This window comes from Mesitornis unicolor, unplaced genomic scaffold (assembly GCF_000695765.1).
Source record: "Mesitornis unicolor isolate BGI_N332 unplaced genomic scaffold, ASM69576v1 scaffold51884, whole genome shotgun sequence".
Classification (NCBI taxonomy): domain Eukaryota; kingdom Metazoa; phylum Chordata; class Aves; order Mesitornithiformes; family Mesitornithidae; genus Mesitornis; species Mesitornis unicolor.
Genome location: NW_010180430.1, coordinates 7,206 through 22,571, shown reverse-complemented (window position 1 = coordinate 22,571; position 15,366 = coordinate 7,206). Strand labels below are relative to the sequence as shown.

The 15,366-nt window shown below is 40.3% G+C and overlaps 1 protein-coding gene across 1 annotated transcript; it reads right to left on the bottom strand.

The window, feature by feature from the left end:
• Positions 1–6,851: 6,851 nt before the first annotated feature.
• Positions 6,852–15,037, bottom strand: PLA2G15 (phospholipase A2, group XV; the record flags this gene model as incomplete). Its single annotated transcript, XM_010183079.1, has 5 exons — positions 6,852–7,461; positions 11,511–11,735; positions 12,120–12,218; positions 13,310–13,428; positions 14,881–15,037. Coding segments are annotated over 5 exons (1,112 nt in total), but the record flags the coding sequence as incomplete, so codon positions are not given.
• Positions 15,038–15,366: the final 329 nt, after the last annotated feature.

Genomic DNA, 15,366 nt, shown 5'->3' with positions numbered 1-15,366 from the left:
GCCCATATCTGATGAGCGAAACCAGACAAATCAGGGCTTTGTTTAATTTACTAATTGGAGAACAGGAGATAGAAACAAACAACAAATGGTAACAAATTGATTTGTTTGCTCTGTTGATCTGAAACATACAGGAAAAAATACTGACTAAACACACACGTAACACTGACAAAAACTTTTCTGAAAGGAATGAGTGCATAGTATCTTACTCTACTCCATTAATGAGTTGTGTTTCTTAAGGGCCTGATGCTAAATACTTCTTCCCAAGAACAGCTGCACATAAGCGTAAGACTTTTTCAAGTAGATCAAGGTTTTGATCCCAAATTCTGGCTGCTTCATTGTACAGGAATATGGTCATGTTGAACCTTAACAACTATTACAAAAACTGTATCTTGCTGGAAAATGAAACACATTTGTCTTCTACCTAACAAGGACCGAGGGTGGAGAATGACAGCAGCAGTATTGCTTCTTGTGCACCAAACTGTTTTGTGCTTTTGAAAAAAAATCACACACATTGCTCCTGCTTTGTCACAGTTAGAAATGTACCTGACAGGTGTCACTATTACCTTGAAAAAACAGAATAACTTTATGGATTAGCAGAATTTGGGAGTTATTTTATCTTTGTAAATAGAACAGGTAAAACTAACTTTTGCTATGGATCAAACTGTTTCTTCACCTAAACTCTATGGGTTTTAATCCCAAGAGAGATAGATTTTACTTTACAAATTGAATCTTTCTGGCTAGGAATCTGAGACATCCTCAGAGCTGAAACCTAGAGGCTAGAGCTAGGCAAGACAGCCACCAGGAACACTAGAGCTCTCTGGAATGTGGAAGTCACACGCAGTTCAGGGCCTTCTATTAAAATTATTCTTAGATATGTGCAGATGGCAAATCTGGCTCCAAAAAGAACAGTGCACAGCATTTAATTGTTATCGATTTGCTTCTGTCTGCGTGGAAGATTTCCATGCAGTGTTTGGCTTTGGAGGGTTTATTTGAGGTTAAGGGGCTGAAATTTTGTTAATCACTTAAGCAGGGGAAAAAAAAGGCTTAGGCTCAGTGACAACCAGGTTGAAAAGGCTTGGATTGAAGGCAGGGAGGAGATTGTTTGAGTCACTGGGTTAGGAGCCAAAACCTGCTGAGGGATTTTTAATGGAATGGTTTTTGTTAGTCTTTTATATTATATTATATTATGTTAATGTTTTTCTTCATTGTACCATAGTCTGGCATAGAAGTACAAATGGTCATAATAGAAACATAGAAAACGGGAAGTGACAGATAACTGCAGCATTATCTTCACATGGGATTAACTGCTTTGGAACCTGGGGTTAGTTCAGCAAGATGAAATTACCAACAAGGAACATGTTATGCAGAAAATGCATTCCTTCACACACTGCATTTTCCTCAAATATTCTTTCTTCTATCAAAGAGCAGCATGCCAGGTTTGCCCTTACTCTCTAGCAAATGATTTCTGTCTGGAGACTGAAGATGGGTTAATGACAAGCGCACTAGCTTTGGAGTTAAAGGTACACAGTTAGATTTTGCCTAAAGGAATTTGAACAAGTTACCTGTGTCTGTGTCAAATAGAGACAACAGAACTTGCCTTCATCTAGAAATATCACAGGAACTCAAGACTGAAGCAGGTACAACAGACTTGAGGATTTCACACACGTACCAGAGATTAATACATTCTTCGCTTTGTCATTTTAGCCTCACTAAAACCTCTTTAATGCTTCACTACACAATTTCACCTTACAAAGATCCTTGCGACACCTGAACTATGTAAAGCAGGGGTGACCAGGCCCTGTTTTGGGGCATAAAGGTACATATTTTTGCTTGGTCTGAAATTATACCCTTGGTATGTGGATAGGCAAGGAGCCCTTGTTACTGCCCCTTGTTAGCTGTGTCTCTCAGATCTGTTTTCAAATTTCACTGTCATCTTAAACTATCATGACCAGAGCAGATTAAAGTATTTGGTGAGGTTTCCTATATTCTATCTAGCCTTTTTTATACAGGTACAAAGAATCTGTAGCACAGCTTAGATAACCTGGCTCATCTTCATCAAACTGCTTAGATCTGTACTATTACAGAATCCCTCTTTGACTACCTAGTTTCAAAAATAATAATGGTGATAAAAATACTTACCCTGTAGGCACATTATTTTCATGCAGCTGAATTTACCATCTGGGTTGATGACTCTGTGGGTACTTACACTTTACTCACATAAGGTGACATTTTTAGTTATACATGCAATTGAAGCTTGATCAATAATTCTGCTTTCCCAGGAATGTTACTGTGTGTCAGTGGTTACACACAAAGTGAAAATTTAAGGTGCAAGACTTGTCCTTCGCTGAGCAGTGCAGTAAGAATACAAATCCAGCAGCATTTGCAGCACTTCTAAAAATGCATCACAGTGCTGTACACTGAGTATATTGACACATCCACAGAGGACGTGTCTGAAGGACAGGCTACAGACCTGTGACATTCAACAGCATAGACACATCCTCCATTGCTGGTGCACAGCCACTATGTTTAACACTCAGGCTTCTGACAGCAATGTCCAATTTGTGCTTTAATCTGAACGTGCAGAGAGGAGTGGATATATATGATTCATGTCTCAGATTCTTCTGCTCTGAGTTTGCATCAAGCTGAACTCCTGCTGTTTAATGTCAGATACAACAATCATTACCTTGGTCCTCCAAAAACAGAATCTGCATATTGACAGTTGCTTCAGGACAGGAACCACTTTGTGGATACCCAGTTTTCTTTTCCCTATAATCCTGGTTTTCTCAGGTGAAATATACACAGATGCCATTTAACATGACCAAAAAAAAAAGTCTTCTGTAACTTATACACTACTGCCCTCTACTGCATTTTTAATATAGATTTAATAAATCAGAGTCACAATCCATGCTATAATTATTTAAAAGACGCACAACCCAAGCTAGCACCAGCATTACATCAATATTCTCACATGACACAGGACACCAGTGTTGCACAGGGCTGACACTGCTGTAGCCAGGCCCTGGTATCATCCTGTCCCCCCCTTCCCTATGCTCTCAGCCTTCCAAGCTTCTGCCAAAAAGTGGCACAGCACTTTAGTGCAGGACTCTTCCTATTTTAATAGAGAGCTGGAGGAGGCCACATTCCCCTTTCTCCTGCAATGGTATGGGGTCAGTGAGCCTTGAGGAAGGCATGAACAAGAATCGTACTGGGACAAGATGTCCAACGAACAGGGATCTAGGGCACAGAGAAGAGCTACGTTATTCACAACAGGAGACAAGCTGTATTAGATCAACTTTATTATGTTATCAAAGTTTGACAATAAAATATTCAAAATATCTTGAACACATTCATACACAAAAAAAGAGCATATAAAATGCTAGGTCTCAGAATATGTTCCATACAAAATACTGGTAAGTGTAGAGCAGCAAAGTCATTGCCAAACATTCCCTGAATTTAAGAGGGCCTTGAACACACTGTGCTCCAAGAACTACCCTAATACCAAACATTCCTTCCTTTGGTCTGCAAGTCCTTTGCAATTATTGCTAGTTATCAAAGCCGCCTGGTTTTAAGCAGAATCACACAGTGACTCTGAACCTCTTCAGAAGTAACACAATGACAGCTGAACGCCTCAGCATTTTCTATACATTTTTTCAGAAATAAGAAACACATTTGGTCCTCGAGACTGTTTTTGGTTTCTGAAAATATCCTGGAAAAATGAAACCAAGTAAAAATTATGGAAAGAGAGAGATGTGATCCGTATGTGTTAGGTACAACGAAGATATGTCAGTAAATGCAAACAGTCCAACTGTGCAGCGTGGCAGAGCACCTGAGTTACTCCTCTTAAGGAAATGCCACATCCCCCTCTCCCTAAAGATTTATTTGTTCTCACCTCTCTCTCCACAGAATCTACGATGCTCAAGTGCACGTGGCTCTAGCAGGCCTGGAACAGCAATGCTAAATACTCTTGCCTTGCAGAGGAACATGCCGTAGTGAGCACTTCAATGAGTGAAGTGGTTCAGTTTCAGCGACTGGAATGACATGGTGTACTTGCTGCATTCAGTTGTCAATCAGAACTCCATCCTAACGTGCAAGAAACTGAAAAGGAAAGGGCTGAAGATGATTTGGTACAAAATTTGCAAGTTCTGGACATAAACCAGAACTACAGTCTGCAGAGCCATCCCATCCCAAGTCACCCCAGAAGCACCGTGCGTCCTCTAACTCAGGTACGCACATCCTTGCACAACAAGGCTTTAGAGTCACAACCAACATAAACCAAAACCAAAACAAAGCCTTGAAAAGACTTTCAGCTTCTTTTTACCAGGTTAACGCAAGTTTCTTTCAATAGACGCTCTCTAGGGCTTGTCTACTAATAAAAAGCCAATTTGCAAAGCTTTAGGTTAAAAGACAGCCAAGTGATCTCAGAATCAGTACTAGGTTGTCAAAATTGGAAAAGATTTTTTTGTTTTCTTTTGGGGCACAAAAAGGAGCAGTAAAAAAAACAGTAAAAGGAAAAAAAGAAGAAAAAAGAAAGCATCTTTTGGAATCACATTTCAGAACTTCAAATCACAAAAAACCCCGAAGCTAAAATTCTTGGTATGAGACTGAAAATGCCACTGGTTTAATAAGGATCTAAATCAAGCTTAGAAACATTCTCCAGATCAGGTTAAAAACGGTTTTCCTATGTTCTTTTCTCATTTTTTTCAGCCCTTGATGCCAGTGTTGGTAGCCTGCAATGCAGCCTCCAGCTCCACTCATTCCAGTGCTTTTTAAAACAGGCATTCTATCTCAGCAAGACATCCACATTGTGATAGGCTGTAATTTCTCTGTTGTAAGCCAGTAACATAATTTATTTATAAATTGAGTCAGACCACAGGAAGAGCTTCACCATCTTTGAGCAGTCTTGGAACACAAGCCTGAAGCTTATCCAGCTGATAGCCCTGCAGACAACAGAACTCTTGGCTAGAGGATTTTTGTTGTTTTCTGGGGGTTTGGGTGTTGGGGTGGTTTTTTTTTCCCCCTTTGTTTCTTGTTTTGGGGTTTTTAAAATTGACAGTTACCAAATGGCTTGGGGCAGCTCAGTATCTACTCTGGAAAAGTCTAGGCAATATTGCTGCTGAACTGTGGGTTCCTGGGCAACTGATGACAAGATAAAATGTTCCACTTTACAAGTCAGGAAAAATGCATCCTCTCCCTCCACAGAAATAACAGGGAAAATGCAGGATGAAAGTGAAGCTACATAAGAAATTTAAAACCTAGGGAGATATTTAGCTTACCCATAGCCCTAGTTCAAGTTGTTCTGGATCTACAAGTAATTTCTGAATTAAAACTTAAAGCTCTAAGCTTACCTCCTGTGCCAAAACGTTTGCATTCCACAGTAACAAGAGTTCAAGCCCGTCATTTCAACACATCTTACTAATGCTTAACGGCAGCAAACATTTTACGTACGCTACCAAAATAGTGAAGAGCTTTTCCCTTTAGACAACTTCAGTTTAAGTAATGAATCCTCAAGAATTCTGATGAATTTCTGAAACTCTTAAGAGATTTTTCTTGGAGGACCTAGCATTTTGAAAGCATTCAAAGTTGTGTTTTCAGAAAACTAAGTGCAGTCTAACTGGGTGACTGGTTTTAAAGCAGGCAAACGAATCTTTGAGTGAAAGACTTCAACAGGACTTCTGTCATCAAGGTTGTAGATACGATGGCCTTTAGGCTGTCATTTCTCTGGAGTCCAGAGTTGAATTTGTTTTTAAACATTGAGTAAAACAATACTGCAGGAAGTTAACCGAGTTGCATGTTCAGCAATTTATATAAACATTTAAGGAACAGTGTACCTCAACTTCTCAAAACACCAATAAATGAAACTTGTGATCTAGGGGAACTTAGTTTTAGGCTGAAAAACGTGAAGTTTCTTTTCAGCTGCTCGGTCAGTAACTGGATCAGAGCCGAAGTATTTGGCTGAGAACAAGCTTTATACTTCACACTGTATAATGCTGGCTTCCATTCCCCACCCCATTTCAGGAAATTCACTTGTAGTTAATGCCCACCATCCATTATCATTTCCACCACAGGAAATAGTTTTTCACCCAGAAATGCAGTTCTGCACCGTACAGACGGTCTGTCAGTATTCAGTTCAATTAGCTCTGATTGATGTGCTACTCCACAGAGCTATGGTTATTGCAAGCACCAGCCACTGTTTAGCTTTTCCCTCACTCATAAATAAAGCAGGAGGCGAGAATTCCTCAAACTCCAGACCATAAGTAATCAGGTTCTACAAGTTGATGAGCAAACAGTTTCTTCTTCTAATCTTTCCTAATAAGAAGCTCCAAGTAATTCACACATCTATATTTTCCTCCCTCAAAAAGCAGTAATAAAAGAAAGGCTGGATTCTGACACAAGTGTACAGTACCAGGCAGACGTCTTCCCTACTTCAGCTACTAGATATGCACATTTACAAACTAAGGTATGGGAACTATAGATCAAGATATGCAAGACCCTTTAAATAAAGTTTACTGCGCTTCCCAATTTGTTAACATCATTGCCTTGTTTTATGGGCATCTGAAATCGCAATCCTTCCTAGCCCTGCACTCCAAACCCTGCAAAGACCACGCAAGGGAACTTGGGTATCCGTGATTCTATGTAGTATGTGCAAGGGGCTGCACAGTCTCCAAATGAGTCTGTATGAGTATTGGACACAACACCAGAGGCACCAAAACGCATATCTGACCAAATCTGCAGAATGTGGAAATACCATGAAGCATCATAAACACAAAATCGGAGACAAACGATCAGTCAGGACACCAAACTTCTTGAACACAGCCTTAAAAAAAACAACAAACCAACCCACCCACAAAATAAATAATTCAAATATCTAAATATCAAGGGATTAAAAGGCATTTTCCCATATTTAAGGGAAGGCATCACAGGTGAGGAAAATAACCGTCAACACAAGGTATCACAAATCAAAGAGCAGCTTTTTCACATAGGAGATAGTAGTATCATTGGATAGCATTTGAATATGCTCATTTCCTGAAAGCTCAAATATCACCACTTCCTGTTTTTGCCTGTCCACCCACTTCTGACATTGCAAGGCACTCTGCAGGTTTACTGTTCCGTCCCCGTCGCTGTAAATAATCTTGGGTTCTTTGTCAGGAAAGCTTTCGTAGTGGAAGGAATCGGGCGTTTCCACACCAGTACCATAAAGACAGTGTATCCGCACACCAGGTGGTGTCATCTGGTAGACCAGGGGTTCAGTGTCTTGCCTCATGAGCCAACCATCTTCAAAATCGATGTCCCTGTAGAATTTTTGGTAGTCCCGAAGAGTGTAGTTAGCTGTGGGTGTGCTCACAAAGACCTTATCTTGAGGCCAGGTGTAGTTGTAGGGGAGCATCCAGTTTGTGGAAACCGCTGATCTCTGCTGGTCTCTGATCTTGAGAGAGCTGATAACAGGTATCCTGTTGTTGTCACCTTCAAAAACAAAAGGTAGGATGTCCTTATACACAAAGCAACGCATGAATCGCAGCCAGTGACAATTACTTCCACTCAGTGATAAAATGAATGCAGATTATTCCCTTTGCTTCCAGTGACAGTTTGAGAAGTTTTTCCTCATTTATGTTTGCCTTGATAATCAACATCAGCAAACTAACTTCTAGTAACTTACAAATTTAAATACAGGTTGATGAATGAATGACAAAGCACGAACACTGCTCCTTTTCTAATCATATTACAATATCTCCTTTTAAATGGGAAAATACTTCCTATATTACAGAATCCCAGACCGTTAGGGATTGGAAGGGACCTCCAAAGCTCATCCAGTCCAATCCCCCTGCCGGAGCAGGAACACCCAGATGAGGTTGCACAGGAAGGCGTCCAGGTGGGTTTTGAATGTCTGCAGAGAAGGAGACTCCACAACCTCTCTGGGCAGCCTGGGCCAGGGCTCTGTCACCCTCACTGAGAAGAAGTTTCTTCTCCAATTGAAGTGGAACCTCCTGTGTTCCAGTTTGTGTCCGTTACCCCTTGTACTATCATTGTTTGTCACCGAGAAGAGCCTGGCTCCATCCTCGTGACACTCACCCTTTAAATATTTATAACCATGAATGAGGTCTCCCCTCAGTCTCCTCTTCTGCAAACTAAAGAGCCCCAGCTCCCTCAGCCGCTCCTCAGAAGGGAGATGCTCCACTCCCTTGATCATTTTTGTAGCCCTACGCTGGACTCTCTCCAGCAGTTCCTGTCCTTCTTTATATATTAGCCAAGTAAAAAATCAGTTTATTTGTCTAGGACATTTGTCCGATTTGCAAGTTCTGACCTAAATGCTCTTCTGGTAACGTGTTTTAGAGTGATTCTGGTATCGAGATGGTGTTTTTGCTAAACAAACAGATAAATACTACTGCCCTTACACACATTTAAGAATTCATTAAGAGACTTGATAGGCTTTGTTTGCAGATTTAAAACAAGCAGAGTAGCAGAATTTCATTCAGGATAGCTATAAGAGTTACTGTATGGTTTATTTACTGTAGCATCTTCGCTTCCAGTCAGCATTTCAAGACTGATAAAAGAGCAGTGCTCACAACACTGGTTTTCTCTAATGCAGCACTAATATTTTCTAGCAATTCTGGTAACCTAAACTACATCTTTGCCGGGGGGTGGTGGGGGTCAGGTAGACAAAACCAGTAATTCTTGAAAGACCAGTTAGGAACTACTACACTTGGGAAAAGTTTCTAGCTGGCCAAGCTTTTCCAAGGCATTATATTTTCTTAATACAGTATAAATCTGGATATCTAGAGCTTATCATCAATAAATATCTTAAGTCATCCAATACAAAATAAACCACAAAATTGTTACACTTTACCATATTTAGACTTACTCTTATTACAGAACTAGTGTTTGACCAGGACAATTCAATAATTTCTTGTAGACATCAAGTCCGTTGTTTTCTTAGCAGTTTGTTCAAAAGATGGCTCAAATACACACAGCTAAGTTATAATTTACATGCATCTTTCTTCGTAGTTTAACCATTTTGTTACATTCACAAAATTAAAAGCTGCTTAAGAAATGGCAGGTACAGTGTTTACTACCACTACTGCCGAGTCAGATCCAAGTTTAGTCTCATGGTGACCTTCTGATCAGACACCCGTCCTATTTTCCATTGCCAGTTCTTTTGGCAGCTGAACCAGATTTTCCATTGTTCGGTCCAGGTGGTTTCCAGCATGCTGACCCAGGTCAACCACACCATAAAGACTGGAATATCAAAATCAAAATGCCTATTCCTGAAATAACACCAAGTATATTTTTTAATTCCATCAGGTGGCACTATTGCTTCAGCAAGGAGACTTAAAGCAGAGTCTTTAATGCCATCTTCAGGACTATATGGAGACACTGCTAGTATAACTGAAACTGATAAAGAAGAAACTCAAAGAAATCACAGCAAGAATCAAGGGTCCCGAGAAAACTTTGTTTCATATTCCTGTGTGGTACCAATACTGAACTGTGCATGCTCACCACAAAGCTACTGAATACTGCTTGGTGGCTTTCAGCAGAGAAAGCCTGAGATCTGAATTGAACAATGAAAGGAACGTGTGAAATACTTATTTCCAGTAGAATAACCAAACACAGAACCCAACTCTATTCCAGCCTTCTCTTACAGAACTGTTATGAAAAGCTTATCACATCCTTGACTTTTCTCTGAAATGCACAAGTACTGTATGGTGGCCAAGACCACCCTCACTCAGCAGCCACTATATTTTGTTTATAGTGAACAAAATATTAACTCTAAGGAAGACACTGCCAGCAGCAAAAGCTGACAAAAAGCAATAAAGAAAAAACCCAGACCACCACAGTGAACTTGTGTGTCTTTGCTTGCTGTAGTGGGAAGAACATCCTCACTTTATTGGCACTGGAGTTGTAATAATATAAAGACTGATCCTGCAAAGCACATAAGGTGTAGGAAGTATTCCAGAAAAATCTAAAGAAAATAATCCCACCTGTGTACCACTTTGCTAACACAACTGTGGATTTGACACGAAGTCCCTAGCCATTACTGTATTATAAACAGGAATGGGAGCAGAAAGAACTCATTCATGGCTTGCCTTGTCTTCCCTGCAGCAGTGCAGTGTTTTTCTTCAACAATTCTTCTGCACACTAAGACTCTGATAGTGTCAGTCTTCAAAACTCTTAATAGACCAAGCCAAGCGTTAATGCCTGATGGTGGTGACTTACTACTGCCACTGGAGTCAGAGCTAGTCTAAAAACAACATGCGTTCTGATGTTATGTTCCACCCGTTTAACTTTCCTACACGAGTCTTAAATTTTTGCTCTAAAATACAGACTTTAGTACAACAGACATGCAGTTTAAAAGATGACTGCACTTTAGTTGAAATTTAACTATTCATTATGCATTTGTATAGTTAGCCACTTTGGATGAGATGCATTAGAAAGGATAAACAGGATGTGAAGGACCAAAGTTTAATCCAACAGAAATCTGGGACTAGGGAATTTTATAAAGGTCATATTAAATTGCTCACTTCCTGCTATTTGTGTAGCATAGAAACTTGTCAAAGCCTGTGGGAAAAGGGAATCAATTTTTACACTGTCATTGCAATAGATTTAACAGCGTGTAACTCAATACAAACATCCAGTTTAAGTTTTCTAATTAGTAACTGAGCTGTGCACTCCTATTCAGAATCAAATGCCTTTGCTAAGCAAAGTATTCTTTGATCTGTCCATGCATGGCTGGCACTTGCTATGTGCTCTGCATTTTGATGAAGTCCAGTTTCTGATGTCAGCTTTGTTTAGAAAGTAGTAATATCCAAAGCTAACAGGTTAGAAACAAGCTAAAAGAACCTAGCCAGAAACATCATGAACTAAATGCCAAAGCACATGAAATAATTATGGTACCACATGATGGAGTAAGTGAACTTTTTCCATAAGTCATTTGCAGTCCCTGTGTGAAATACATTATGCTGCTTTATTCAATTATTTAAGTCTCAGGCATATCTCCAGTATGGTCTCAAAGGTCTCAAAGATTCACTTTCCTTCTCTGCAGAGTTACAGCTTTCAACAGGCATCTGTGCTGTAGACAAGGTGGTAAAGCAGAGCCCACAAGTTTCTCTTAAAGTTAACCTCAAGCAGCAGTGTGATCTTTAATCAAAGGAAACTTCTGAATGCTCCGGAGTCCCTGTGAGCTTTGCAATACTGAAAGGAGAGCAATTGGGCCAGAGGCAGAAGTGACAGAAATAGAAGACACCAGGCCAAACAGCAGATGACACAATCTGCTGAAGAGAGGTTAGGAGAGGTCAAGAGGGGACACAGCTTCTGGTTTTGGGATATAAAAAACAGTCCACTCATGAACATAAAGAATGACATTGTGGTCACAAGGCTTGAAACGTCGAGTTGTCACCACTTAGAAAAAATTATTTTTAACTTCTAGTACCTTAAGCTCACAACCTGTCTTACAGTTGCCAGTCTAGGTTGTACCTTGCACTACTGACAAAATACACTGCAAGACCCCAATTACCCACCTGAAGCCAGCACACGCAGAGTTTTAGCCACTCCTCCCCACGGAGCACCCAGTGACACATAATCCTTGATGTACTTGTCTTTCCAATCCTGAGGCTGATTGTTGAGGAAGTAGAGGGTGTACATATTACCCATGCTGTGGGCAATCAGGACAACAGGACTTCCATACTGCTCGTACATCGACTCGATCATCTTGCGAAGGGCTACAAAATACTCTCCATTCTCATCTGATGTAAACATAAACAGGTTACACAGTTATTTGTGAACGCTGAACTTCAACACAATCCTTTAAAAGGTTTTCTGAAACTGTCTGTGGAATTAATAACGCAGAGCTTAGAAACTCCAGTACTAAGTGGGAGGGATGGGTGATTTTGTGGAGATGCATTTTGGTAGCGTGACTTTTTTGTTGTCGTTTTGGTTTTAGGCAGCAAGTTGTTTAAAGCAAAAAAAGAAACCACACCACAGAGTTTTCATCTGGGCCAGGCCCAAAGAACTAGTCAAAATTAATGTTTTCAGTGTAACTGTACAGGTGGGATAGAAGAAGGGACCCAAAACATTATTTGCTGGCAGGGAGAGTCAAAGTGTTGTTCAAGTAATAGTATGTTATTTACTTGGTGCCTTTCGCCAGTCATAAGGTGCTCCTCTTACATCTTCATCGCGTTTGTAGCCCCAGTCTACTAAACTCTGCACCAGCATGTAAAAGTAACTGCCTGTAGCATCAGATAAGAGAGAAACACAACCGTGAAGAGATCAGCATTGGAAGCAGCCATCAGACACTATCGCAAACCAAAATAAGTTCTGGAGGCATTATCTCCAATACCACGTACACAGACATCAAAGCTGCAGTCTCAATCTCTGACAATCTAGAAAGCTGCATATTAAACAAAACGAGTTATGCTCGATGTTCCCCAGAGTGAGAGAATACCACTACTAACACTTCTTACTAGCTGGCTGATCTATCAAACAAGTGTGGCAGCAAAACACTTGCAGACGGGCTACACATTGAAAGATGTTACATATTACCTAGGATGTAAGTATCACCACAGTTTAATGCATATGGCAAGAGTTTGAAAAATTAAGTTTCAAAAGATTCCATTCGGTATCAGAGTCATATTTAAGTTTTGAGCAGAACCTCGTTTGTAAGTCTCGAGTGCTTATCATGTAGTCCCTGAAGTGAACACAGGCAATCTTAAATATGGCCCTGTTCCAGTTATAGGAGTCATCTAGTGAAGATCATTAAGCACATTACTGCCCTTGTGGGATTGCTCCCTACAGAAAAGAAAAAGAAATCTATGCCATGAAGCATATCAAGCTCAGTGCATTACTGAATATTGAATTAGTTGAGTCTTCAGCCAGAGCTAACGACTCCTCACAAGACCTTATCAGATGCAGTGTTTTCTGAAGGATAACTTCTACAAAAACACCAAGTGAAAAAACCCTGCAAACTCATTAATGCAGAAATCTTTTGCAGCACAAATATAATTCTATCATTGTTCTGACACTGACGAAGGGCAGGGAACTACAGAGTGTGGTACGGTATCCCTCGAGCCCATTAACTCCCCCCTAAAGCCAAAGAACATCTTAGAACTAAGATGAAATGGCTTTATTTTGTTTCAGCTTGTCAAGCTTCAGTCAGAGTTTTCTACTCAACCCATCTCATTTTCCAGAAGTATCTGTCTTCAAAAAAACAAATCTAATTCCAAACAGATCTGTAATTTTAAATCACATTTCAGTGGCTTTTATAAAGACACTAGAAAAGTCCTACAAGTGACAAATCACTTCAGACACAGCTCGTACGTACCAACGCTCCTTTTACTTGGGTCAAGGAATTCCAAGGAAAACGTCTGCCCAAAACCCGGGACTCTGATATCCACTCCATCCGGTGGTTCTGTAATCTTCCTTGTGCGATTATACACCAGCCTGGGGGAAAATAAAAACCACAAAGCCTGCTGTATGACTACACGACAACTCTCGGCTACACTGGATCTGACATTCTGAGTGCAGGAATAAGAACCTGAAGTGCTGTTACCCAGAATTAAAAAGAAAACCCCATCAAACAAGCAGACATAAGGAGAGTACTCTAATGGCTAAGAGGCTGCACAGGGCAAGCAATTCTTTAATTAATTTAATGCTTTACATGCAGAATCTGAGACATCTTCTCTGTAAAGCTGAGCATACAGAGTGGTGGCTCAACTTCAGCTTTAGAATATAAACTTTATTTAGTTCTAGACCATTTCACTTTGCATCAAGCCACATAATGGAGGACACTTGCCAAGAATGTGAAAACGTGGCAGTAGAAGATAAGATACTGTTAAAATCTGGTATCAGAAAAATTCTCCTAGATAAAAATAATTCATTTCTATTTAACTAAAACATTGATACCAGGGACTCGATGATATAAGGGACTTGGATATGGTATAAGGGACTTGATGTTTATTGACTAAGGAATTGGTACCTGAGGAAACACATTGAGACACTGAGTGCTTTGTAGATATTTTTCAAATCTATTTGAGATATGAATAATCTGGAGCACCGGGTCAGGTTTTTCCTTCATTATTATTACTGTTGTTTTGGGAGGTTGGTTTGTTGTTAATGCCGCATCAATACAATTCTCATTTCTGAATGAAAGTTTTTACCCCTAAATGGAGTCTTAGAATCTGAATTGATACTCAAATCTTCACACGCTGAAAGTCTCTCTAACCTCTGAGGTACAACTACACAACAACCTGGTATACTCACAGAAAAGAGCATCATGCCAAAACAATGTTTCCACATTTCACAAGCTAATTATTTCTTGTTTTCACAGCGACATTGATGTGATTTTTACAGGAACATTAATGAAGCAGACCGAATGATGACATAGTCTGGAAGCTTTAATTAGGCCATGTTGTAAGCCAAAATAATTCTGGAAAGAGACTTCCAGAGTGCCCTTGAAGGACCCCATGTGTCTCAGCTGCTGGTGGACTGCTCTCTAATGACACCGTCAGCAAAAGTGCAAGCTCACATCCCTCTGAGCTGCCCGATGTACCTCCTTCCCCCTTGCCTCATCAAAACTGAAGTAACTTATCGAAAGGGGCAGAAAATGTTCTGCTTCACATAAGCCTACAGAAGGGTCCGATAAGTGCCCCAAACCAACACTGAGTAACTGGTAGGAGAGAAAGTGGATGAAGCAGAGAACCTGAGTGAGGAATGGCTACCTCAGGTGTAAGAGCCACAACTCCTGATCCATCCTGTTCCTCTACCTACCAGAAGTCAAGTCATTTCTCTCCCTGGTCTTGAATCAGATAAGGAAGCGTAAGGCAGCTGTTCTGTCCAAAGCACATCACTCTGAGCAATGGAGATAACAGCGCAGAGCAGCATTTCTGGTCTTACCTGATGTTATCAATCCAGCAGTCAATTATGACAGGCAGAAGCAATTCTAAATTCAGCCAGAGCGTGAAATAGCTGTCTGTCTTCTTAGAGCAGAGATAGTGCACTACTGATGGCTTATCTAACTTTGCTTCCAACTGGTTACCCAAGTCCCCTGGAACTGAAAGGCATAAAAAGGAGACAGAATTAAAGTGTGTAACATTTTACATATACACATCTTAATAGTGTAGCCCTCATATGCAGCATCACTGCATCCAGAGATACCATTAAGTTTTGTAACTGGATAAAAAGATATTACATCAGAACAGAGTTCTCCATGCGCATTATTGCACTGCAAATATTTGGATTTTCAAGACATCAGCTGAGGAACCACCACGTAGCATAACTCTGGATCAACAGTTCATCACTTCAAGGAGCAGACTATGCAGAAGAGGTTGTGTTAGGCCATGGGTATAAAAACAGATGCTTTCAGACATTATCAAGATCGCT